Source organism: Lagopus muta, chromosome 12 (genome assembly GCF_023343835.1).
Source record: "Lagopus muta isolate bLagMut1 chromosome 12, bLagMut1 primary, whole genome shotgun sequence".
Classification (NCBI taxonomy): Eukaryota; Metazoa; Chordata; class Aves; order Galliformes; family Phasianidae; genus Lagopus; species Lagopus muta.
Window position 1 is genome coordinate 3,549,130 of NC_064444.1, and position 24,883 is coordinate 3,574,012.

Genomic DNA, 24,883 nt, shown 5'->3' on the forward strand with positions numbered 1-24,883 from the left:
GCTGAATGGGGCATGCTTACTTTGTTTAGTAAGCAAAAGGTGGAAATCTCTTTGGTCAAGAAAAAAAAATGAAAAAAAAAAAAAACCCAAAAAACAATTTGTTTCCCTTCAGATATCAATAATACAATAATTGGACCTATTTATCACGATGATTAACAAGACTGCTGGTACTAACACATTCAGTAAATTTCAGTAAAAAAAAACCAAACTGTTCTGCAGTGAGCTGTCAAGCTAATTATTGATCAGTGAGCGCCTAAAACTATGGTGGAAACTGTGTGTCATGATGGAATTGGCACCTCTCCTTTTCCATCTTTGCCTGCCTGCCCCAGTACATATAACTCTCTAGAGTCAGTGTTTCTGTGTTTCAAATTTTGGTGCCACAAGACAGAAGAGGAAAAAGTTTTGCTTCAAGTAGCTTCCCTCTCTACCTGGCTTTCCTTCTAACTTAAACGAGAAAGGAAAAGAAAAACAATTTCCACTGCCCAATATACAGCAACTTCAGAACTGGAGATGTGCTACAAATTCCCAGTGGCTGGGTTTGGGCAGGTCATAAATAAAACTGCAGAGCCAACTCAAGATGCTCTTGGGTATAACTTACAGTGAAAAACTCTGGTGCTGCATGCAGAAAGCATGGCTCAGCCATTCATTTATAACAATAGAACTATTCTTCTGCCTGCACCAGGAAAAAACAAATCTCCTGTTGTTAGGAATCAAAGTCAAGTCCTTCAGACTCTAGGAGATAGATTTAACAATGACTAAGCATGCTACTTCATAAGGTTCACTGCTTACAACTTTCTGTCTCTCATTATATAGTACTTCTGTATGTGATGGTAGTGTATGCCAAAATGCAAGTCTGTTGACCTCTATCTGCAACAAAAGCACTTTAAAAGGCGTGACGTGAAACAAAGTATGCAAAATTGATCCCTCAGATATTGACTGAATAGATTAGTCAGTGCTTCCAGAAACCTCTTACATTATGTGGAGTCAGCTGGAATCAGGTGCAGATAGAAGCAATTACAGACACACATAAATACATATCTTGCATAAACCACTTCATTTATGGCTGTCTTTCTTATTCCCATGAAACTCACTGCAGTTTGGGTTCTGAGTTCTCCAGCTTCAAATGCTATATTTAAATTCTACTTAATGAATTAGATATGCTTTAGAGCTATAATAAACTTCTCCTGTGAAGATATCTCTGAAGCATTCAGTCACATTGCTTACTGAGAATGAATACTGCAATAATATATTTACATAAATAATTTAAAATCCAAGAGCACAGTAGGTAATAAAAATACACTGCCATGATAAGCTATGAAACCAGAGAAGAATGTTAATTTAATTAAAAATTATAAATAAGCCCCAGCAAACAACTTATTTACACATAGTTAAAAGCCTAACTACTGAATATTGTGGGCTTCTTAAATCCAAAAAAGGAAAAAATACTTAAATCAACCTCTCCTCACAGACAAAATATTGAGGACCATAACTGTGTTTAATTAAGATCTACTGTTAATACTGGATTTCAGAGAATAAGGCTCTTCTTTTAATTTCCCAAGGTGGAAAATGTTATTAAATTTGGCCTTTAACTTCTCATTGACATGTACACTTGAAACTTCTGATTAAAATTTCAGAGGTTGGGAAGAGGCACCCAAAATTAAACTACTAAATCTGGCACAAAAATAACAATGATCTCTGATTAAGAAATCAAATTTCAGAAACTTCATTACTGTTCTATTAATAAATTGTTGGGTTATAATTAAAATGGGGCCTGCTGGATTTCCTTCTTTTTTTTCTTTTTTTTTCTTAATTCTAGAAAAGTTGGAAACAAGAGGGAATTAAACACTTTAAAAAATAGGTTAATGAATCTAAGAAACGTGATCCAAGTTGAGCAAGTTCCTTTTCTTTCTGGCAGTGCTCACAGAGGAACAAATGTTATTTCCCACCCAAACGTAAATCCCCTGCTTCTATCTGATTCTTCTTTTCCTCAATATCCATATCTAAAACTCACTAGAGTCACTGCAGCCTTTTCAGAGGAAATCACAGCTCTGGCTACAGTCACAAAAGTTAGCATTAGCTCAGTTTTAAACAGGTATAATTTAGAGTGATATTAAACTTGATGCCTACATTACATCGCTGGTCAATATGAGCATGTGGTTCTTGTTTCCAGGATGATTGTTTCTAACTTGAGTATCTTTGAAATGCTAACATCAGTACATTAAAGAAGACTTGACACTATGAAAATTCACTGCTAATTGTGTACAAAACAGGTAGCACATTGTGTGCTTTTGAGCCTTGGAGTCACATTTTCTTCACTAGAATATATTTTTGCCAGCTTGTCTGAGCTTCTAAATGAAATTCTTTCTCAGACTGCAAAAACACATCAAGCTAAAGAGCGAGAAAGAAAATTGCTTCAGAAGTACAGCTGTCTTTAGGAATTTCTCAAAGAGATAAATAATTTGAATTGATTCAGACCTGGGAAGTTCAAGACATAAATTCAACCTACAAGTGGACATTGGCACCAAAGGTTTCAATACACTATTGATGGTTCTTGAAATGCATTTACGATATTGTATTCCTAGAGTAACCAAATCTACTGATTACTAATAGACATCATCCCCTTCTACAAATCTTACATAGAGAACTAATAAGAAATGATGTTGCAATTAGACAGACCTCAGTTTATTAGGCTGAAAATAATGAAAAGTAAAATTATCAGTCGTCTGTGGTTCTTTTGTTTGTATCCATCTGCACATTTTGAACAGATACGTACTTTGTTGGCAGTGATGGACACTGCCTACACAGCACACACAATCAAAATCTGATATTCATTGCCTCTTGTAGACACACAACATTGCTTGCTCATGGTCATTGATATTTAGTGTAATATCTTGTTAAAACTCTGCATTTTGTCTGCTTGGCCTTTATTTTACCAGTGTAATCACAGTAAGGACACTGATGATATAACAGCAGATTCTGAGAACTGTGTGGTTTGATATGCAACCTCCATAAACCCAGACCAAGGCCCGCACTCTAAACATGACATCTACTCGTAGGAACTAGAAGACAAAACCTTTCTGCCAGATCCAAACTAGTGAGCACATCTGGCCTTTATACATGCAATTTCACACTGCTCTAACTGCAGATGCTGTTCCTGTATACTGCAGTCTTACTTTGTCACTGCTGGTATCCTTTGTGATTCAGTAATATTAGCATAATTAAAGAATGCTGTTTTAAACTTTTCTGTTATTTTAGCAAAAAGAAGGGCGTACAAGTAAGTCAAACTAACTTTTCTAAGTAATTCCATTATTTTCCAGATTTCCATTATATTTGCATTATTTTCTACTAACTTATAGAATCATAGTTGGAAAACACCTCTAAGACAGACACTTCCTTTAAAATAGTTTCCATATATGATCATGCTTCAATCCTAACCCAAACTTTCTTGTTTCTGTTCTTTTCTGCACATGAAGAATGAGAAAGAAAATCTTGCTTTTGGTTAAAAACATCCCAGGTTCTAGCTACGAAGTTATAAAAAAACTTCTGTGCAACTTCTTTTTAGTTTATGAAGTAGTAATAGTCAAGATTTGAGAGTGCCTTTGTGAAGCGTGATGGATTGCAAAAAGCATTGATGTTACACAGCTGGTCATACGCAATACATAAAGCTAAGTTTTCAGTGATATGACTACATTTCCTACAATTTCAGAGCCAATGCAGTTAGAAGAAATTCAACAAGGTGAAGGGGGGAAATTTAGATAATAGTGTCTCATTACTGATTTTAATAACCAAATCTACCTATTTTCTTTACTTTTCTCCTATAGGATTCCAAAATCAACTGTTAACAATAACCAGTATGATTCCATTGGTTTTTCATGGCAATTTGTAAACATATGGAGAACTTCAATAACTGTTTCTTAAAAATTCTTCAAATCCCAAACGGCATCAGTATCTTCCCCCTGCTTTGAATAACACTGCTGAGAGTCAGATTGCTGTATCTGACTGTTGTTCCCTGTCTAATGCAGTACTTTGTCTCTATCATACTGTATTTCTTCAATGCAAGAAAAAAAAAACTCTTCCTCAATTTATTACCTACAGCCCAAACAACTTTAATTTTCTATTAGCAAACAAATTTTTGGTCATTAGAAAAAGATAAGTTTGGATGGATAGCAATTAAAGAGTAGTGCACTCACCTGATAGTCTGATGCTGCAAAGTGTCTGGATCAGTGGCGTTTACTGTTAACACAATGCTGCCAATAGGGATGTTCTCTTGTTTTGTTACTGTCATTGGGTTTGGGTGGAAAACAGGGCCTTCATTCACATCCTCAACAGTGATCTGAACTGTTGCTGTGGAGCTGGGGCCGTAGGCTATGTCTGGAATCAGTGGGTCTTCATTTTCTACTTTTATCAGCAACGTGTGAAATGCTGAAATCTCATAGTCTAAAGGCTGTAAAACAAAGAGAATACTTAACACTCACCACTCATACCCACTGCTGGAAGCTTTCAGGAGACAAAATTAACCATAAAAGGACAAAAGCATGTACTGCATCTGATATTTGGTCAAGAGTTTAGCATCAGACATGCCAATAATTATAAAGTGCCTCTTTATATATCAACAGTGAAAAGCAAAAAATTCATCATGCCTACAGGGTAACACACATAGGTTGCTCCTTAAATTTTCCTAATTCCTTTCTTCACATTCACAGAGTAGAGTTCATAGTGTCAGTTCATAGGAGTTTGGCTGTTATTTTTAAACAGCTCCACTTGAGTTTTACTACTGGGGAGCTGACCAGTCATGCTTGGTGAACGATTTAGATGTTTCTCTATTTAAAATTGTATACGTTTTTTTCTGTACCTCAAACATATAATTCCCATATATACATGCTTATTTATGATGCAGCATACATTAATTGAACAGAACATCTTAATAGCTATGTATGATAAACACCTTCAGACCATTTTCTCAACTCCTACCTTGAAGCCAAAAGCACCGCCATGGAAAAAAGTTCAATTACTTTCAAGTATTGAAAATGTCTCTTCTGAAGTCACACAAAGAAAACTCTGGTACAGGCAGCAACCAGAACTTCTTTTCAATTATTTTTTAAAACGTTTAAAATAGGATTGTCTTCATACAAATAATATATTTTTTTTTCATAATACTTCAGAAATGTGGGACCAGAGGGAACCCTCCAGTTCAGCCTGAAGCCATGCCCTTTACTTCCCTGGCATCTGCAGCACACGTGCTTTACCAGAACAAAACTTGACAATTGAATTCTGATTGTACCCTCTGTCCCAAAAAAACTGCATTGTAAACTCTTACTATTAATGAATTGTGATGGTTACCACAAAAGTAGCTGTTATTTAAGCACATGGACAGTATAGTTAGGACAGTATAGCAACAGGCAGGTTGTTATCACTAAAGAAGCAAGGTAACTGTAACAAAAAGGCAGTTATACATATTGGCTGAAGGAAATAAGGGCTGATGGCTAACTGTGTTTTTGAGAAACTCATCCTTGCCACACCTTCTCCCATGCAGTAAATCCAGGGGATGAAACTTAACAGTAATAATGCAGTACAGCAGCAAATTATCCTTACTTTGACAACAGAGAGCATTCCCTCATTAGTCTGGGGATTGGTATGGATTTCAAAACTCTGCCCTGGATTTCCGTTAATAATAGTGTAGACAGCTCTCCATGCTCCAGTTGCTGGGTCATCTCGGTCACCAACAGTTAAGTTTACTATTACACCTGTGACTCCTTCCTTTACTGTGGCCTGAAACTACAAAGATAAAAAAAAAAGAGGAAATTGTTAATATTTTCAATTATTGACCACACCTACACATAGTACACAAACCACCATTAATTATTTACCACAACATGAGAAAAATGTTGACTGAAACTGAGTATTATAGGCTCTATGTAATACACTATCACCCATGAAATGTAAGGTAGCACATTACTGCTCTGCATTCAATGGATCACAGATAAACAGCAGTGCGACAGGAATCAGATGTAGGGAGATTCTGGCCATAAAAAGACTTCCACTCATATTGCTGGAAAAGAGAATCCTGAAAACAGATGCATTGTTGCATAGGTGCAGGTACTACCGAAGGGATACTCCACTCAAAACTAAGTGGAAGAGGTAGCTGTCTGAATAACTCATTCTTGCCCCCTAATATAATCTTGTCTTGCATTTCAGATGATTATTTTTATAAAGTCCCTCATCATTATTTTTTTCACTACACTATTATCAATACATGAAACAATTGTCACCAAAAGTGTTCCAATACCACTTTGGAGCTGGGGAGTGTTGCTCTATAAATTTATAGTTGGATCTCCTGTATTACTCTGTCTGAATAACTCTAAGGCGATGTTTCTCCTTTCAGTAGAAGAGTTTTTTATGACCTTGTGTAGTTTGTTGCACTACCAACAACCAAGCCCTATGCAATTCTCTCTAATTTGCTTTCCAGTCAAACAGCGTGTAACATCATTGTTATTTAAGCAGCAAAAACATTAAGTGAACCATCTGAAATGCTTGCAAGGGTCAGAGTTAATAACACTCCTCACCTTTCAACTACTTTCAGCTGACACGCTAAAAGGGCTGTATGCAACAGAGATAAGATAATACCTGCTATACAGCTGGATAAACTGGACTGATAACATACCTAATCCTCAGAAGTGCTGAACATCAGCAATACCACTATAGATCGTAAGGAAATCTTAGCATTTCTGGGGATTAAACCTTCAAAAGTCCAAAATTACAGACTTTAATGACAGGAACAGGTTTTGCCATCCCTGCTCATTGTCAGTGACAATGTTCAATATGTCACTCAAGAGCAAAAATCACCAAAATGACTTCATTACATCTGTTTTATGGACCACATCAAGTCAGAACACTACAGATTCTGTGAGAATGCAGAACCTAAAAGATGGCATTTTATTAATAGATAGGCTTCAAAATCTGGAAAATAGTAGGTGAAATGTATTTCCTCATAGTGAAACAGAGGAGACAACGATGTATTTTACTGTGTTCAGTTATCTATTTTTGGTTTCTTCCAACAAATTTGACTTATATTGCCAACCCTTTTTTCAACATAATGATGTAATTTGAGTGCATGTATTCAATTCAAGCTTTCCAGCCTCAATTTTGATGTTACAAAAGGATGACATTAATGACTGGCCATTTCTATCTTCTTTGGTGCATTTAACAAAGAATTGAAAGACTCTTTTGATTTTGATAGTTAATATGTAACAGGTTGTGATTGAGGTTTGTTTTGAAGAGATCATTAAGTTCATTTGCAGTTTAATTAACTTTAAATGATAATATAACAAAACAATATTTTCACTTGCTTTGAAGTGAATCAAAAGAAATCTCTATTAAGAACCTTGGAAATAACAGCGGAATGATTACCAACATTGGTAAAGATTGGTAAGCTCAGCAAAAACGCTGTCACTGGAAAGCACATTTGGATATATTTAACTCTAATTGAAAATAAATGATTGGTCTGATCTTTCTGTATTATTTCCTTTTGTCTCAGCTTGAGCACGTGTTAAACAAGACACCAGTCAGAATTTTTCCAAATGCCTGTCCATTACCAAGCAATTCCTATTTCACTATGTAAAATGGTGATTAGATTTCAAGGGTGTTAATCCTCAAGAATCTTAGATCCGACAGGGCAGCCTCTCCTAAGTCTTTCTGACCCTCTAGTCCTGTCCTTAGTACACTAGTCTGATACGGTGCAGTGTTCAGTACTCTCTGGATCACAATGAGAATAGTTAGACATGTTTGGGTTAAATAATTTTAAATCTGCCTGTTTTATTTAGATGCATAATTGAGAAGGCAGAGAGAGACATTTTATGTGTTTACCCTACCAGCGCAAGACTATGATGGAAAATGTTTCCACAATGTGCCACCTAACTCAAAAAATACCTAATGTCATTTTAAGGGTGTCTAACTCAAAGATATCTCAGCTGATATTGGCTCTCTTCTGCACTCACTTCTTTTTTTCCAGGAAGAGCTCTCAGTAGCTTCAGTTGCGGTGCATTAGCAATTCAGAAAGGACACACAGAGTTGCTGGGGGCATAAAACTGCAGAGATTCTGACAACTGCATATCAAGGAACTGACAATATCTATAGGCAGAGGCTGTGCCAAGACGGGTAATTCCAAGTATAGTGGTATGATCAGCCCTAGCGTCCTCTGCATTTTTGAAATGACCATATACAAACACAAGGGGTATTTGAAGCTGTCTGGAATTTAGACTAAAATCTGTTCAAGATGGATGAAAAAGGAAAATGATCAAATCACACAAGTTATCACATGGGTCTATAGAAGGCAAAAACTGTAATAAATCACAGATTGTGATTCCAAAAGCTAAATATCTGCTGTGAAACAGACACAGAAAAATAAAGGGTATATTATCTTCAAGGTGAACTCCTTTGCCTGTTCAGACACCTTTTTCTAAGAAAAAAATCTGGTTCCTGATACCTCAGAAAAATCTGCTATATTTATATGAGCTCCCTTTCAAAAACAAAAGCCAAGAAGGAAAACTTAATGAAAAGACAAAAATAGGAATCAGATTTGCAGATAGGGAAAAGATAACTACAGGTTCATCATATTTCAAAATAAAAGCTTTGTATTCCTGGTGCTTAACTTGGAAAGGCTGATCCAGTGCTCTAAAATAAAACCCCATAGGGGCTAATACAAATATCTGGATCAAGAATTAATTGATTTTACTCTTTTTAAATATCCGCACATCCCCTAAGCACCACTATAAATTAAGAATAAAGTAGATGAGTTCAGAACTTTATTTAAACTGCTATAATCTGGACCCCCATTAATAATTTAGAAGGCCTTGAGACAGAGATGCACTTGGCTGGAAGGAGCTACGTTCACTTACTACAACTATTTGAATATGCAAGGTTTACTTGCTCTGTAGATGATATGCCATATTGTCATTTATTGTATTTGTTGAAAATACAGCTGGGAAATTCCGGTCACTGTATTATATTTGGAGGTTTACAAACAATTGCTTTTCTGCAGTCAAAACAAAAAATAAGACAGACAACAGACAAATAGCAATTTAGAAACAATGAGCGACTAAGGGTAGGCAGAAATGGCCTGTGGTTTACCCCGAGTCATTAGATTTGGGTAAACAAACAAGACTTAACAGGTTGCTGAGATACATACAAAAAAATCAAGGGATAGATGTGGATGAAGAGTGTGAGAGTGCTTGTGAGGAAGCACAGAGATTCTTTTGAGAATTAGCTATGCTTGCTGCCACAGAGAAGCTCAGGGAAGTGGACGCCAACTATTGGACATTCTTGTGATGGAGCACAAAGACAGTTTTATGGAGGGTCCTGAGAGTGAAAACAAGCAGCATACATCTCTTACAACAGGAGAGTCAGTAAAGGGATGACAAGGTTTACAACACCTGTGTTAGGATGTAGCTCATTTAACTGTACCCAGGAGAGTCCGCAGGAAACCTCAGTTCAGCAGTTAGCCTGATGGCTTAATATCAATATTTGTTTCCTGGTAGAGCCAGGATATGACCTAACACTGAGTCAAATCCATCTCCACACTGAGCAGAATTCCATCATGGAGGAGATACACGGAAAGATCATTTTGTGAAGTGTCATTGCCTGAGAAACTAGATACTAACCCTACTTCAGCCTCAAATAAAAGTGGAAATGCCTGTATGAAAATTGGATTTTTATCCAATAGCCTTATTTAAAGTTTTTAGATAATAAGTAAGGTTTTCTTCACTACTTTCTCAGAGCACAGAACAAGAAATGCGCTTAATAGCATCAGTACCACCTGAATGTCTGCTGTCAAGCCATGAGATGAGATGTGGGTATAACCTTAATGCCTTTATGAAATTACTGAAAAACTTCTGCCTCAAAGTAGGGTCTGATATAACCTAAATTAAAGAGCTGCCACAAGCAGAAACACAACGTGAGATAAACGTGTCTGGGATTGGTGATCACTACCCCATGGCTCATTAGGATTTTACATGCTGTGATTCCCAGTCAAGAACAACCAAATTAAAACTGCACGTCAGATTGCATTAATCAGGGCAACGTTCTAGTTGAAGGTATTCTGAGTTATTATCATGTGCTTGTTTCCCCATCTATAAATTACAAAAGATGAGAAATAATGGGATATGTTAATTCACGCAGCTTTATTAGAAACTCCCCAAGGAAGTTATATTATTGTATTTGTCCTTCTCCACTAAAGTCCACATCTTTTGCAAACATTTTTCTATCTACTTCCTTGAAAATACAAAAAAAAAAAAAAAAAAGTATAAAGTATACAATCTTTTGTAATCTGTCTCTACTTAAGACATGTGCCTTTCATTTTGCACACTATCACTTCAGCACACTATCACCTGATTGGCAGATATACATTTCTTAAGAAAACAACATACGAGGGCTGTTCAAAATTAATCACAGAATCACAGAATCACAGAATGGTAGGGGTTGGAAGGGACCTCCAGAGATCATCGAGTCCAACCCCCCTGCCAAAGCAGGTTCCCTACAGTAGGTCGCACAGGTAGGCATCCAGGCAGGTCTTGAACATCTCCAGAGAAGGAGACTCCACCACCTCCCTGGGCAAATGCCCAGGGAGCCTCCTATTTTTATTATATTAGCCCAGAAGCAGATGTTGGTGGTATGGCAGTAGAGGCTGAACTCACTATTTAGTATTCCACCAGTATTCCTTTCCATTTTGTTGCTGCATGACAGATGGCAGCAGAGGGGCAGTATGATGGAAGGGCATCTGACATGAAAGTGTAGATCAAGCAAAGCTAACTGAATTCTCCCATGTGGAAAAAATTGCACCCACTGCCATTCCCTAACATTTGAGCACACAACAAAGTGATACTGGTGATTCTTCAGTCACCTTTTCATTTCAACACAATGCCCAAATGTGCTGCTCTAGCACTGGGGTCTGAGGCAGGCCATAAGGAAGACCCAACCAACTCACCTTATGCTGAATTCTCCGTATGAACGAGTGTATTTTTAATTTTGTCATCAGGGCAAATTGTAACGAGGTGTTACATTCTCCCTGATCTACACATTTTGAAGGTATTTTCTTTCTTTTTAGGCTCTGCACTGCCTCTACTACATGGGCTCAAATAGTTGCTGTACCTCACTGCAGGGATAACAGTATTAATGTAATGGATTAAATTGATGTAATCTGTACACACAGCAATGTATGAAACACTTTGGAAGCCATTTAGGAGAAAGACACCATGTAAATATAAAGCACTGCCATAGTATGACAAGAACTTGTGTTGTAAACTAGATGCAAAACACAAATTAAAGGTATGAGTCACCTGAACCATCTTTAGTAATTGTCAGCATCTTACTGTGGTAAAACTGGCATTTGGGCACTATATTATTTTTTAAAGTGTTTCAGCTTAATCTTTTTTTTTTTTTTTTTTTTTTTGAGGCACATAATATTCTTCAAACTCCCTTGTGAAATTACAGAAAGAATTCAATTGTAGCCTAGAAAAAATATCTTTCTGAATATATAAAATTGACCATAATCATTTTGGATACATTTTCCCTTTTTACTTTTCAATGAATTTCACAGCGTATGCAATGTAAACACCATGTGATCGTTCAAGGCACACACCAGTTATGTTACAAAATAAAAGTACTGCTCAATAATGAAAGACCAAATGAGCATTTTTGTCCATGATAAGCTGCAGCCTGTAAAAACAGCAACAAATCCAGAAGATTAATTAGCTAAACGGAAGGCCAAAGATTAAATTCTTCTCTCTGTAATGTGTCTACAGTTTCTGCAGGCTATATAAATTTGTGCCTTTTTACTGAAAAAGCACTGCTGATATTATACGCATCAATGATGAAAGAAAGGCAAAGGGGTTTCAGCATGACTTTAACTTGTTTTGTTACTTGTCAGTCTGCTTGGAAAAGTACTGCTAAGAAGTCCAAGTAATGCAGCAAACAAACAAAGGAACAGACATTATTAATCAGGCTGTTTCTTCATGCTCTGGGTCCTTCAAGTTTTCCATTGTAATGAACCAGCATATCTCTAGGACGTGTCTGGATCTCTTCAAGAATTCCTTAGGTACCAGCATTCATGATTGAAAAGGGCAGGGACAGAGTGCAGAAATGGAGTAAAAATGGATGAATAACATGCTGGGTGCAGCATGAGTTGTCTGTTAATTTGCTGAAGAGGTAATGAAAAGAGTCCTTTTATCCCTCTTAGCATAAATCTTAGAAAACGTTGAAAGATATACAGAATAAGATCCTGGAAATATTCACAATTGAATTTAAAGAATTTTTCTTTCTGCTTCTTTCCCCACTGCAGTGCTCAAACACTTTTCAAAGTTGATGTTGTATTCCTATCCTCTCATTAATTTGCTCAAGGAAGACAAAAAGGCAATTCAGGAACTGTTCGTAAGTGATAGCAAAGTCTACTTGGAAATAGCCGCTTATTTGGAATAGTTTTGAAGACCTTTGCTTACAGAAGACTTTGATTACTTCTCAGCCCTGTACATGAAGATGGAGTGAAGGCAAGAAGAAAATTCTAACATGTATTAATCATGTGTTGAATGCCTGCCTCTAAGCCTGTTACCTACAGGATATTCATCACAGTTGTCTGTACCAGATTCGGAAGGAAGTCTAACACACTGTTGATTTTTTTTTTTCAGCATGTATAAAGCATTTGTTTTTTCATTTTTTTCCACTTACAAATGCAACATGCATTCAATTATTTATAGAATAATTAAAATATCCATAGATGCAATGAACAGTTCTGGAATGATGGTCACCATTATAGTAAAACTTTCTCTATTCTGGTGGACAGAGGAGACAGTGAAAGGCCAGTATGTTTACTACACTTCGCATCCTTCTGAAAAAGACTCAAAGAAATAGCAATGTTCTTTTCTTATCAAAAAGCTTCCCATACCCCCTGCCAAGCAGAACAAGCCTTATGTTTCAAACAACAGCATTGGAGAAAATGATGATCTGATTGAACATGAAAGAGCAGACTACACCTGTTACAGCACCAGCATCCCTGGCCCTCCCTGGGGACCAGGGAGGTATCTGCTTCTCACATTTGAGAGCACTTGTGATGTATTCAGCCAACCCAGCTAAGTATTATTTCCTCCTCATTGCTCTTCCCATCAACAGCAGTATAAAGTCTGTCTTCTTAAAATCCTAGACATCTTTTTTAGAACAGAACAAACACAGCTGCATTTTTCTTTCAGTTTCTTCCACCACATTTCAGAAGCAGAGGAGTTCTACAAGCATTCTACAACAATCCACACAGTTCTCACTTAGGCCAATGGCAGTCATGAGGAGGCCTATTGAATGCTCCTCTTTCATTTCTAGCAGAATTTTTCCTACCCCAAACAAATTTTCTGATGCTGAAGATTGACATATATGGATGAGCTTTGTTATGGTATCTTACTAATGGAAAAAGCAGGAAACTGCTTGCTCCTGCTAGAAGGAAGTTATGCAAACTCTCCTTGCCACTAAGACTGCTTCATGTGACACAGGTGGGGAGCATTTGTTTCATGGGTCAGTAAGCAACAAAACTCTCCTACTGTTTCCCAGACTAAGTCATGGTTTTGGGAGTTTGTTGAGATGTGGAATGAGTTCAGAAAATATATCCTCATTAAGAGCAGGACAAAAGAATTCACTCTGAACATCAAAGCTGTAGGCAATTGGGAAGAAGAGATCGAAGGAGAAACTACTGCAGTGGCTTTGGTCTCCTCCTAGACTACAATGCAGCCTATGTACTTATGGGCAGACAACCTGTTCAGTTCTTGTGAGACACGTAGCCTGTTCTAAGTGAAGTCTGTAATGCTGTTAGCTGCTCTAATTTGGTCACATACATTATGAGTATCCATGACTTAGCATCAATTTTGGTAACTTGAACTTGGTGGCAATTTTCTGAAAAAGCACCAACTCCAGATTTAAAGAACCTAAGTGGTACACATACTATTACATAATTTAGCAATCAGCACCAATGGCTATTTGATCTTTGTTTAAAATTATGGTAAAGATTGCCTCTCAATTGTTATAAGAAAGGAAATAATAAGTTAGTCTATGAAGTTCACATAGAGATAACAACTTCATACTGAATGTCACCATGGTTTGGTTATTTCAACAACAGGTTTAACATTGAGGTTAAATGAGACTTGATTATTGAATAGTAAGTCCCAGTTTAAAACTGTTTCCAAATTAGATTGCACTGTTCAAGTCACAGCTTAACACAGGGCTTTTTAAATCCTTTGTACACCTTTCAGAATGCAGTGGGGAAAAAAATCTGCTTTGGTACCTCTATACTGCAAATCTTAACCCTGTTCTGAACAGGTTAGGAAGCCACCATGTCTTTGCAGAGAGAGGAAATTACAATGTAAATGAGATTCTCCCAATGGCAGACTCTTTGGGCTGTTGGATAAAAAGAGGCACATGCATCTAATCAGATACCTTTGTTTTGTGTCCTGGGAGGACACTGTAGCTTTTTTCTAGAGAAGATATTCATTGCGTCAGCTTACAGCTGATCACAGCCCAAGCTGCCAACAGCAGATGCTTTGACAGCGATTATGCTTCTTCACGTGGTCTTTGGTGAGCAGTGGCTAAATGCACCGTTTGAGGCATCGAAAGCAACTGGTATCTCTAGAATATTTTAGCAGTGAATTTCATCAATTCCCCAAACTTCTGGCATTTTAGGTTGTGCCAACCGATGGGGAAGAGATGCCCTACATTTACAAGCCCCTCCAGCTGCGAGCCAACTGAAGTTAGCCCAGTCTGAAAATTCTTTTTTGGAAACAGATAAGAACTGCAAGGTTTCCCACTGTGCCAGAGGAGGCAGGAGGTACAGATGGAAGTTTACAGGCAGTTTTATCTGTAGTGATACAAAATTTGTCTGAATTTTAAAAATGAAATCTCTAGCCAGCGTTTTCTGTGGAAAAGTAGGTGGGGAAGGGAGAATTTAGTCCTACGTTCCATTTTTCAATCCATCTGAGCACAAGTGTTCTATGCCTGCCAACAAAGTGATGAATGAAACCTACCACATGTAGCTTTGCCTACTAGTTCTATGTGACTTTCTTACAAATTATCTACCCTACAATCCCATTCACACAGTATTCACTGAATATCAGTATTACTGCTAGATCAAAAAGGTATGTTGCAAGGAGAATAATTTAGAGATCTGAGACATAGGTGAACTATCATAATTAATGGTCTCTCTCCTATTCTATTTTTTCCTGCCATAGCAGAAAAATCTTAATTGTATCTTGAACATCCAGTAAACCACGGTGCTCTTGTTAACCTGACAAGGTACTGGGGTCTCCAGCCCCATTAGAACAGAAAAATTCCTTTCCCAAGGTCAAGAAGAGAGAATAACAGTAATAAATGTAACCTATTGGACTAATGACTGTGGAGTGATCTGAGCCTCCCCATACAGCACTGTGATGTGAGCTTTCAAAAGGCAGCCTGAGAGGAGTTCACTTGCAGCTGGGGTGGCCTGCTTTGAAAACGCATGAGATTTAAGTGTATATTGAGACCCACAGTGCTGAAGAGTGATTGAAGCATAGAGCAGTTTGGCATTGTGCAGATGAGGAAAAGGTCAGGAAGAAAGCAAAGACATGCTAAATGAATTCATTGCTTTAAGGTTACCCATGGTCTGCATCTCCCACTGCCCAGCTCTTTTTGCCAATATTCATTTCATCTTTTCTTGAAAGAAAAGTATTTGTAAAGGAAAGTGAAATGTTACTTTTGTAAGCTCCCATTGTGTACTTATTTCCTGTCTACAATGTCACAGAGGGAACATTCTGAGTTCTTTCATTTCCTCACCTGCTATTTATGTATTTCTAGCCACGAATTCTCTGTACACATAACCTTCTTTAAGGCAAACACCTTTTCAGCTTCAGCTGGATATGTTTTGCTGTAAATAAATAACCACCTGTCTTTTTTTTTAATTAATAAGAAAAAGGAAGAATTTTTATATAACTTGATATGAATTCTCTCTAATCTGCTTGAGCAATGCAAATGACTGCAAGCTTGATGACAGTGCTCCTTGCTTTATACGTCTGGGCACCAAGAATTAAAAGGAAGGTCAAGATGGGCCAAGGCACTCTATATGCTTTAAATAGAAAGCTGTGCACAGTGAAGCCCATACACAATGAATCAAACCTATTAGAACTACCTTGTATGAGCTGCAGAGGTTACCTGAACATAACAGCAAGTGCAGCCTGTTCTAGTAGGACGGTACATCATGATTATTGTGCCTGTGAAGAGCATCACTGCAAAATGTTAGTGGAAGGTAAGGATCTGTGCCTAGCACAGATACTCCGCATGACCATAGGAGAACGCCATGTATTCACACAGCAAGTAATCACTAAACCTGGCTCTTGCTGGGATATCTAGAAATTACACAATTTCTTCATCCCAGACGCCACTAACACTGAGGGATTATCAAAAATCCCTGAGAAACAGCATAAGATCTCCAATTCCAGGCAGACAACTTTTCTAATGGAAATGAATTTATTCCCAGGAAATACAGGAGACACCAGTAAGAGAAATAAACATTTAGTCTTATTATTAGTTTACATCAAAAAGACTTTTCCACAGGGCTGAACACTCTTTAAATAAGGACATAGAATCATAGAATGGCCTGGGTTGAAAAGGAGCACAATGCTCATCCAGTTCCAACCCCCTGCTATGTGCAGGGTTGCCAACCAGCAGACCAGGCTGCCCAGAGCCACATCCAGCCTGGCCTTGAATGCCTCCAGGGATGGGGCATCCACAGCCTCCTTGGGCAAACTGTTCCAGTGCCTCACCACCCTCTGGGTGACATTGGTGAACATGTATGAAGAAAATTAGTTTATTAGTATCTCTGCTAACACTCTCATGACTGCTTCCCCTTCTTCTGTGCCAAATATCTACATAATATGCTAATTCATCCATATCAAAATTTCCACTCTTCTCAAAGAGAGCAAGCAAGTATGCCAGCAATTAACTGGATCCTAACGCAAATTTATAGATACAGATTTTTCAAATGAGCTTGCCAATTCCGGAGAAAATGATTTTAAGGGACAATAAATATCACTTAATTTCTATCCACAGCTGTATGATATACTGTAAGCAGCCACTCTTTCCCTCCTTGGAAGTGAGGAAATGCTGCGTTAGCAGGTAGCTTGAAATATATACTATTTCTTGCTTCTGAGTAAGCTCATAATTAGAGCTGAAACATGAGGAATGATTTCAATGGAGCTGTAAACTCCAATAGGAGGAAAAATCTATTTGAGGTTAGAACAAAATCTTTTTTAATCTGGCTAATGCTACTTTTGTGCTGATGCTGATCATTATATTTATTACTAAACTGTGCAGCATTCCAAAGCGTTGACACCTGACTTCACTTAGTAGAAAAGCAATCACTTTCAGATATTCATCTTTGTGATTAATATGTAGATACCTAATTTTTAGTGAATTAAACCATGTTGTATCAATTTGATGGTCTTTAGGATTTATAATCAAGCACTGATGACATCTGATTAATACCAGCACAGGCTTCCTGAACCTTGCAGTATTCTCGTTACTTTGGAGCTCAGATCACGGCAGGCTGATTACCCCCCTGATTATCCTGAGTAACTGGGGTCAGAGGTTAGCTAGCACCACAGAACACATTTAATTCAATCAATTTAGTTAGTGAAGCAGTTAGAAAATAAAAATCATTCCAATTGCTGTACCACTGCATTAGAAAATTTGCCCAGGATTCCTGTTCTTCAACTGATGAGCTTTTTTGCTTAATTTCTAATTTAATATTCTTCTGGATTTGCAACTTCAATTACTTGTGATATTTTTACTCATAAAGTCAAGAATGTTGAGCTTTGAGAGGGGAAGAAAAACCTGGGGAGAAAGAGCTGCCTGTATTAACTGGTATAATAAACATTCTCACATACACACACACACACTTTCACAGCTCAGTTGCATTTTTCCTAGGTACAAATGCTAGAGGTGGCACAGAACTTCTCTTGGTTCTCTCCATTTGTCCCTACCTTCACTGCCAGATTTTATTCTTTTTTTGCCTGCAGTAGATTTTCAATACTGTTTAGCCAAATCCCACTTTGTTTGTCTTTCAGGCAAAGAGGCTTTGATTACATGTGGTATGACACAGTCCTGTGTTTAGGCAATGCAGCCCCTTCATGTGTGCTTTGATAGCATCTGGGGGAGCTCATTGAAGATACCAGGGCTGTACTTCTGTTGCCTGAAGCCACAAATAGTGTGTCTGGGATAACTACCAAAGAGATCCCCTTCCTACTCCCTGAAAGTCTCCAGGTACTTCTAACACGAATAGAAATGCCCAGCAGTTTGATTTGATTCCTATTAGTTTTACATCCCATACAACAACTCTGAGTCTGCTGATCACTGACATTTATTCTGAGTCCTGAGGCTGCTGCCATAGTCACCGTCTCTGCCTTCTCACCCAGAGATGGGTTGGTTACCACAATCTCAGTGGGCTAATGAAGATGGAGAGCTTCCAGCACACTTCCAGATGTATCGGAGCACATCATTTTCTCCATCACCCTTTCAATGAAGACAAAGGGCTGTAGTTACACAAAGTCTGCCATGATACTCAAACTTCTTTTTGCTGTGAATAGGGTTTGAAGAATTCCAGTGGGGTCATATGAGGTAAATGCTAACTGCAACCTAGATAACAAAGCAATACAGTAACCACGTGGCTTGCTAATATGCTATTGCCAATACTAGCAATAGGCTACAAGTCTCGAGTTTGCAAGGCTTCGGGATAGAAGTTTGTTAAGCCTGCTCTGTCCTTGAACTCCTGAAACTGTTTCATCTGGTTTTCCTGTAAGGGTAACAAGTTATTTTTCCCTCTTGTTCATCTTTGCATGGCACCACCAGTTTCAAGACTATCATATAATAATGTAGTTTAGAGAAACACAGGCTTTGTACAATAAAAGAGTCCGTGAGAAGTGGTGACACCGGATGCAGTGAAGTGAAACCATGGGATAACAAGGCACGAAGCATGGAGACCCACAGGCCTACTCATCAATTTCAGCTACAGAAGTGCAAACCTGAAGCTGGACAAAATGGGTTGTAGGGGAAACAAAGAAAATGTATCTAACAAACATAAAGGCATCATACACCCATGACTCCGCAAGTAATATGGAGCTTCAGATCAACAAAGAAAGAGCAACATGTTAGTTAAAAACATGTTAGCCAATATGAGGAAGAATGGAGGAAGAAGAAATCATCAACATGAGCACTGCATTTCTTCAGATTCAAGAAGTAGGCAACCTATCCTTGCACCGATACCACGAATATTGAACAGAAACCACCAGCTTTAACATCTAGAGGAACCAGGAAAGGATGGGCAGCAATAATGGTAGAAACTAAGAAACAAGTGTGCAACAATTTTATAACTGTATTACTATAATTATGGACCTTTTTTGTGCATTTTCCTGTAGTTATACGATCTGGATTGATAATGATTCCTGGAACAGCACTGGCTTGGATTGGTTTTCAATGAATTGTTGGCTTTATAGATAAAACGGGATTTCCCTTTGCTCATCAACAAAATCTTGAGTGTAACAATACAATACTATAGTCGGCCATATTTCTTTACAAATGTAAGCAACTTTACTGAGTAGAATCCTGTAATAAAGGAAACAAAGTCTTAAACCTCCATTTTCCCTGCAAGCAGCAGAAAGTTGCAGTTTAATCTTCTGCTTGCCCATAGAGAGGATCCATTTTCTGTATGTTCCTTTGGGGTTCTTTGGAATGAAAAATGCTATATGCTTATGAACAGTCTCCTAAGGAAACCTGCTCCAAACTAACTCTGCAACTGATGAATCTCCTTCCAAGCCCCTCTGCACATTTGCCTGTGACAGAAAGTCTGACTCAGCTGTCAGACTACCTTAGCTTAAAAGAAATTCAGAACAGGATCTGCAGGATAATTGCAGGTCAGAAGTCAGGTGTATTAGCAGAAAGATGTGGAGAAGGATCACAGAGTGCCTAGCTATGACATAAAGCTCCTAGCCTGTGATTACACATTCTCTTTTGTGTAAGAAATGATGTAGCACCAAGGGACATTGTTTAGTGGGCAACATTGGTGGTAGGTGGACAATTGGACAATAGAATCTTAGAGGTCTTTTCCAATTTTAATGATTCTATGAAACATCCTCAGCTGGTTGGTTGCAGAAAAAAAAGAAGAAAAAAAGAAAAAAGAAAAACAAAAAGAAAACATCCAGATATAATCAAATCCTCTGTATTAAACACAAACCCACATGTATAAAAGAATATAAACAGCAGCAAAATTGCATCACATCAAAATGCCCAAAATATATCCATGCTTCGTCTCCTGTGGTGAAGATGAAAGAAGAAGAAACCACATATAGCAGATGCTAGTTTTGTCACTTATTCTGCTGCTGGAAAAGAATCATGGACAATAAAGGCAATTTAATGTTGCAACAACAGCAAAACTGTGCAGAGATGTGTAAGAAGGATAGTCTGCAAGACAGAAGCAGGAAATCTCCCATCTGCTCAGCACTGGGATTCAGCTGTAGTATTGCACCCACTTCCTGCCCACAGTGCAGGAGACACAGCAACCAGAGAGCAGGCAAACATCCATCACTCCCAGCCTTGAAGAAACCTGCATAGCAAGAATACATATAGGGCTGCTGCAGAGAAGGAAATTATCTGTCTACCACCTTTATAGCAGACAAGGCCAAGAAGCAATGGGCTTCAGTGGAAGCAAGGAAAATTTCCTTAAAAAATGAGACAAATCTCAAGGGTAGCTGAAGTACTGGGATATATTGCTGGGAGGACATGGAGAACAAGTCTTCAAAGTTCTTGAAGAAAAAATGAGATAAGCAAATATCGGATATTGTACAAATAGGAGGATAGGATGTCATTATATCTTGAGATCATTTCCCTTGCAGATACATGATAAGCCCAAATCCAAGGCCCAAAATGGAAGGGGGAACAAAGCATTTTATCATAGATTTCTAACACTTTTAATGTAGTGTTTCTCACTGACTTCCATGAATCTTACTGGATTACAAAAAAAGATAAAATTTTCTTTGCTCAAAAGCCAGTTGATAGAAGGAACTCCAACACAAAGTCATGCAAGACTTTTCTGCACTGGATTTGGGGCTGACTGCAGGAGGTATTGGGTCTAACTGCAAAGTCACACTTGTCTTCAATACTGCAGACAAAACATGAGAATTATGCTTCTGACATTTGCTTTCCTAGCCAGTAATGTTCTCTTTTGGCAAGAGAATGCAAAGAAGAGGGAAAGGAAAATAATTATTATGTCAATTTAGGGAAGGATTGAAAGGGAACTGGAATGGCAGAACTAGATATCCAAATTTAGTTGTTTTGAGAATGTCTGCAACATGGTCATCATAAAGAAGTACCTGTTCCAGCTATAACTCTTCCTTTCTCACGACTAAAAATGCCATCTTTCCTGACAAGCCGTTCCTACCATTGCATAAAAGTCTTCTGAACAAAACTCTTCCTTACAGATCTCAACAATTACTTCATAATATTCCTGAACTGCCTGGCAAAGAAGTACTTAAAGGCCTACATTTAAATTCCAGAGCAGCTATGGAATGAAGAAAGCAGATTGATTCACATTCTGTTCCACTACTAATCTTGCCAAAGTGACTTCTATCAGGAAAAAAATAAATGAATTTAAAAACCCAACATGATCTGAGCCTGAGAATTCTGTTGTCAACTAAAAATCCATCGGAAAAATTCTACAGCTTGCTTACAATATAAACCCTTAGAAGCAGCTTGAAGAGGAAATGCTGCCAGAAACCCCAGGGCGTATTATCCACTCATTCCTCACATGGAATTAGTGCAAAATATCACCCTCACATTGCCCACAAACATTGCCAACAAATGAGAACAGTGATAGGCTGAGAGTACACCGTCTGGGATATTTATACTCATTTTTCTCCCATGGCAACGTGTCTGTTTCATGTACTTTTAAGCCTCCATAATTTTACTCCATCTAATCTCTGCATTGTCTTGTTTTGTTTATCACTTCCATGGAGCACCTGCCATGCTTGGTGGCTGCAGCAAGACAAATAAACACAACTTTATCAGTGGCTGGGGCCAGCTGATACATGCTCCTTAGCTGCAAATTTCACTATAATTATGCCCAACCTCCTCACCTCTCCTACTTACTTGTCATCATTTGCTCTTTCCCAACAAGTTGCTAAGAAATTTCATAGCCTCCACTGGCATCGTAAATGCCAACCAAAAAGATTAAATGCAGTCTTGTGCCACCTCATTCTGTCAGAGAGAACAGTGTCCCCAGAGTCCACCTGCCAATCTTCAACATAGACAGCAATGCCATTTTCCAATCGGCTCCTGGGTGTTCCAGTGCCCAGGTTTTGCTGAATAGCCTTGAAGAGATGGGATTTAAATTGTATTGAGAATATTAGTCTAAAGTGAATGAAGTGGAGAGTATACTTCTCGTTTATATCCCCAGAGTGATAAATGTGAGAGTGTAATTTTTTTTTTCTAAGGCAAAGAAAATGGGAAACCAACACGGATTTCAGGCACATGAGAAATAGCTTATGAATTTAGATGATAGTTCAGCAGAAATAAATTGTACATCTGTTCATTCATTTTAATAAAGCAGGGAAATGACACACTGCTGGAGCCCTTTGAGAACACTGGTATTTTTAAATTATGATCCTATAATAGTAGCATTAACATTTGTAATGTTGCCCATACTTTATGAATTTAAAAAAATAAATTTATAGAGTAAGTGAGCTTCAACCTATATGCTGGACTCTGGGCACTTAGAAGTGAGATGCTCCCTGAACATGTACAAATTAGCACAGCAAAGACATCCTAATAGCTTTACTGCGTAACACAGATAATCCTCTGTGTAAGTGTTGACAATCCATGCTTATTATTTCTGAATAAATAATTCAGATGTGCAACACTCATTTCTGCTGACTAGTGCCTATTCATATAGACAGCTATAGCCTAGTACTTGCAGCTAAAGAAAGACTTTGACAGAAACAAACTGGGCTGTTTTACTGTTTTCTTGCCTGCATGTTCATATGGAAACATGCATTGCCTTCTGCCAAATTCAGGAAAATTACTTTTTTCTTGCATACTTTTCTCTTTGTAATAAAAAAAAAAAAAAAAAAGGAACTGGAAAAAATTATGAGTTGAATACAATTACTTCTATGTTTGAATAGTTGAATACTATTGCTTCTATGCTACCATTATTTCCAAAGATGACATACAAATTTATGAAATAAACAAGTGAGACTGCAGGGGATGTAACTTGTAAAAAGCTAGTGTTTTGATTTTCCAAATTGATCACCATGCCAAATAATAAATTAATAGTTGAATAATAGCTGTCATGTTTCCTTTAAAAGCACAATTAGTGACATTGTTAAAATCTCCTTTTAATCGATTGCATTAAAGCAATTGCTACTAGAGGAAAGAGAATCCAAAATCGATTAGTTGCTCACATATTGCCTCATTGATCAGCTGAGATGATCCTCATTCTTGAAAAGGGAGAACAGGAGTTATCTGACATCCCTGAAAAGTGGTAAAGTTCAGCTGAAATCGCATGTCAGAATCTGCGCAGCTCTCCCCCGACTGTTACCTACTAACGCGGCGAATGAGTGAAGAGCATGTGCTTAAATATTTGATCTTCCTAAAGCAAACTCTTCACAGAGGCTATGGCAGAGCTCAATGTTGTTAAGAGAGGTTCCTTACTGCTAACATCTATATCTGTATCTACCAGCCTGTGAATGTTTTTGTGTGCTCTGTATTGCTCGCTCAATTTCCAGCAGGCAGTCCAAAAACAACCTCAACAGGCAGCCTAGGTAAACAAGACTTATTGTAATTTGGTTCTCTGGTGAATATAGAAGAACTAAAGAAAAAAAATAAGCCTCTGGGACACAGAAGACCCCTAGGCAAACACTTACCATTGACAGAAGCTATACAGATTTATTGATTGAAACTGCATTTTAATCATATGGCTGGAGGAAAGAAAACAGTTCCTAGAGACTACCAGTCAGCCACAGCATGGGACATGATAAAACTGTTTCTGCCATTAATATCGGGCAGCAGCTACGTTAGAGTAAAAGGACATTAAAGAGTTCAACATCTGCAGGCAAAGTTGGATTTATTTACTCATGCCTTCAATTATTATTTAAGATTGAAAACTTGAAAAGGTCAGAGCTGCTAACTTAGAAAACATGCCCTTCATCCGTCTTCAAACATACACTTTTTTCTACGCTTAGTTCAACACTGAATCTATTAATCAACTACAGCGTTCTCTGTTTTCAAATGTGAGTTGGGTTATCTTCAAGCAGACATGTAAAAACTAACCACATTTCATTTTTAATTTCATCTGTATTAGAAAATGCAGTTTTTGGATGTGAAAACATCTGGTTTTTTGTTTAGGTAGGCAAACATCTGTGGACCCGTATTTCTGTGTATACACATTTGCATACATAAAAAATCCAGATTTAAATTATAGTCTAATCCTGCATTCACATCTCTATGGAGCACTGTTGGATGGGAGCCTCGGATACAGGCAGCTAAGAATATCAATTCAACAGATAAATCTTTTTCCTCGGTATTATTTCAGCAACAGACAACTGTTTGTTTTAGATATGGGCTTATTTAGCAGGATTCATTTTTCTTGTATATGTTTTCAAAGTTTCTCAAATAACTGCCTACTTTTTTCAAACTTCTTCTGAGCCAAAAGATTGCTTCCAACCCTTTAAACTTGTTGAGGACAGCAGCACTCTCCTCACCATCAGTCTTCTAAATGAAGAAAAATCATTGATCTAAGAACATCTGACAGTACAACATAACGTATGGGCACTGTTGGCCTCAGTGA

General features: G+C 37.8%; 1 protein-coding gene across 5 annotated transcripts in view; it reads right to left on the reverse strand.

The window, feature by feature from the left end:
• Positions 1-24,883, reverse strand: part of CDH13 (cadherin 13) — a 427,664-nt gene that overhangs the window by 47,062 nt on the left and 355,719 nt on the right. For 4 of the 5 annotated variants that reach the window (XM_048958117.1, XM_048958119.1, XM_048958120.1 and 1 more), the window contains 2 exons: positions 5,593-5,775; positions 4,191-4,444 (listed from right to left, as the gene is read on the reverse strand). In XM_048958117.1, the coding sequence (XP_048814074.1) occupies positions 4,191-4,444; positions 5,593-5,775 (437 nt within the window). Of the gene's footprint in view, positions 1-4,190; positions 4,445-5,592; positions 5,776-18,452; positions 18,562-24,883 lie in introns of those variants that run through there. The other variant, XM_048958121.1, reaches the window with a different exon arrangement.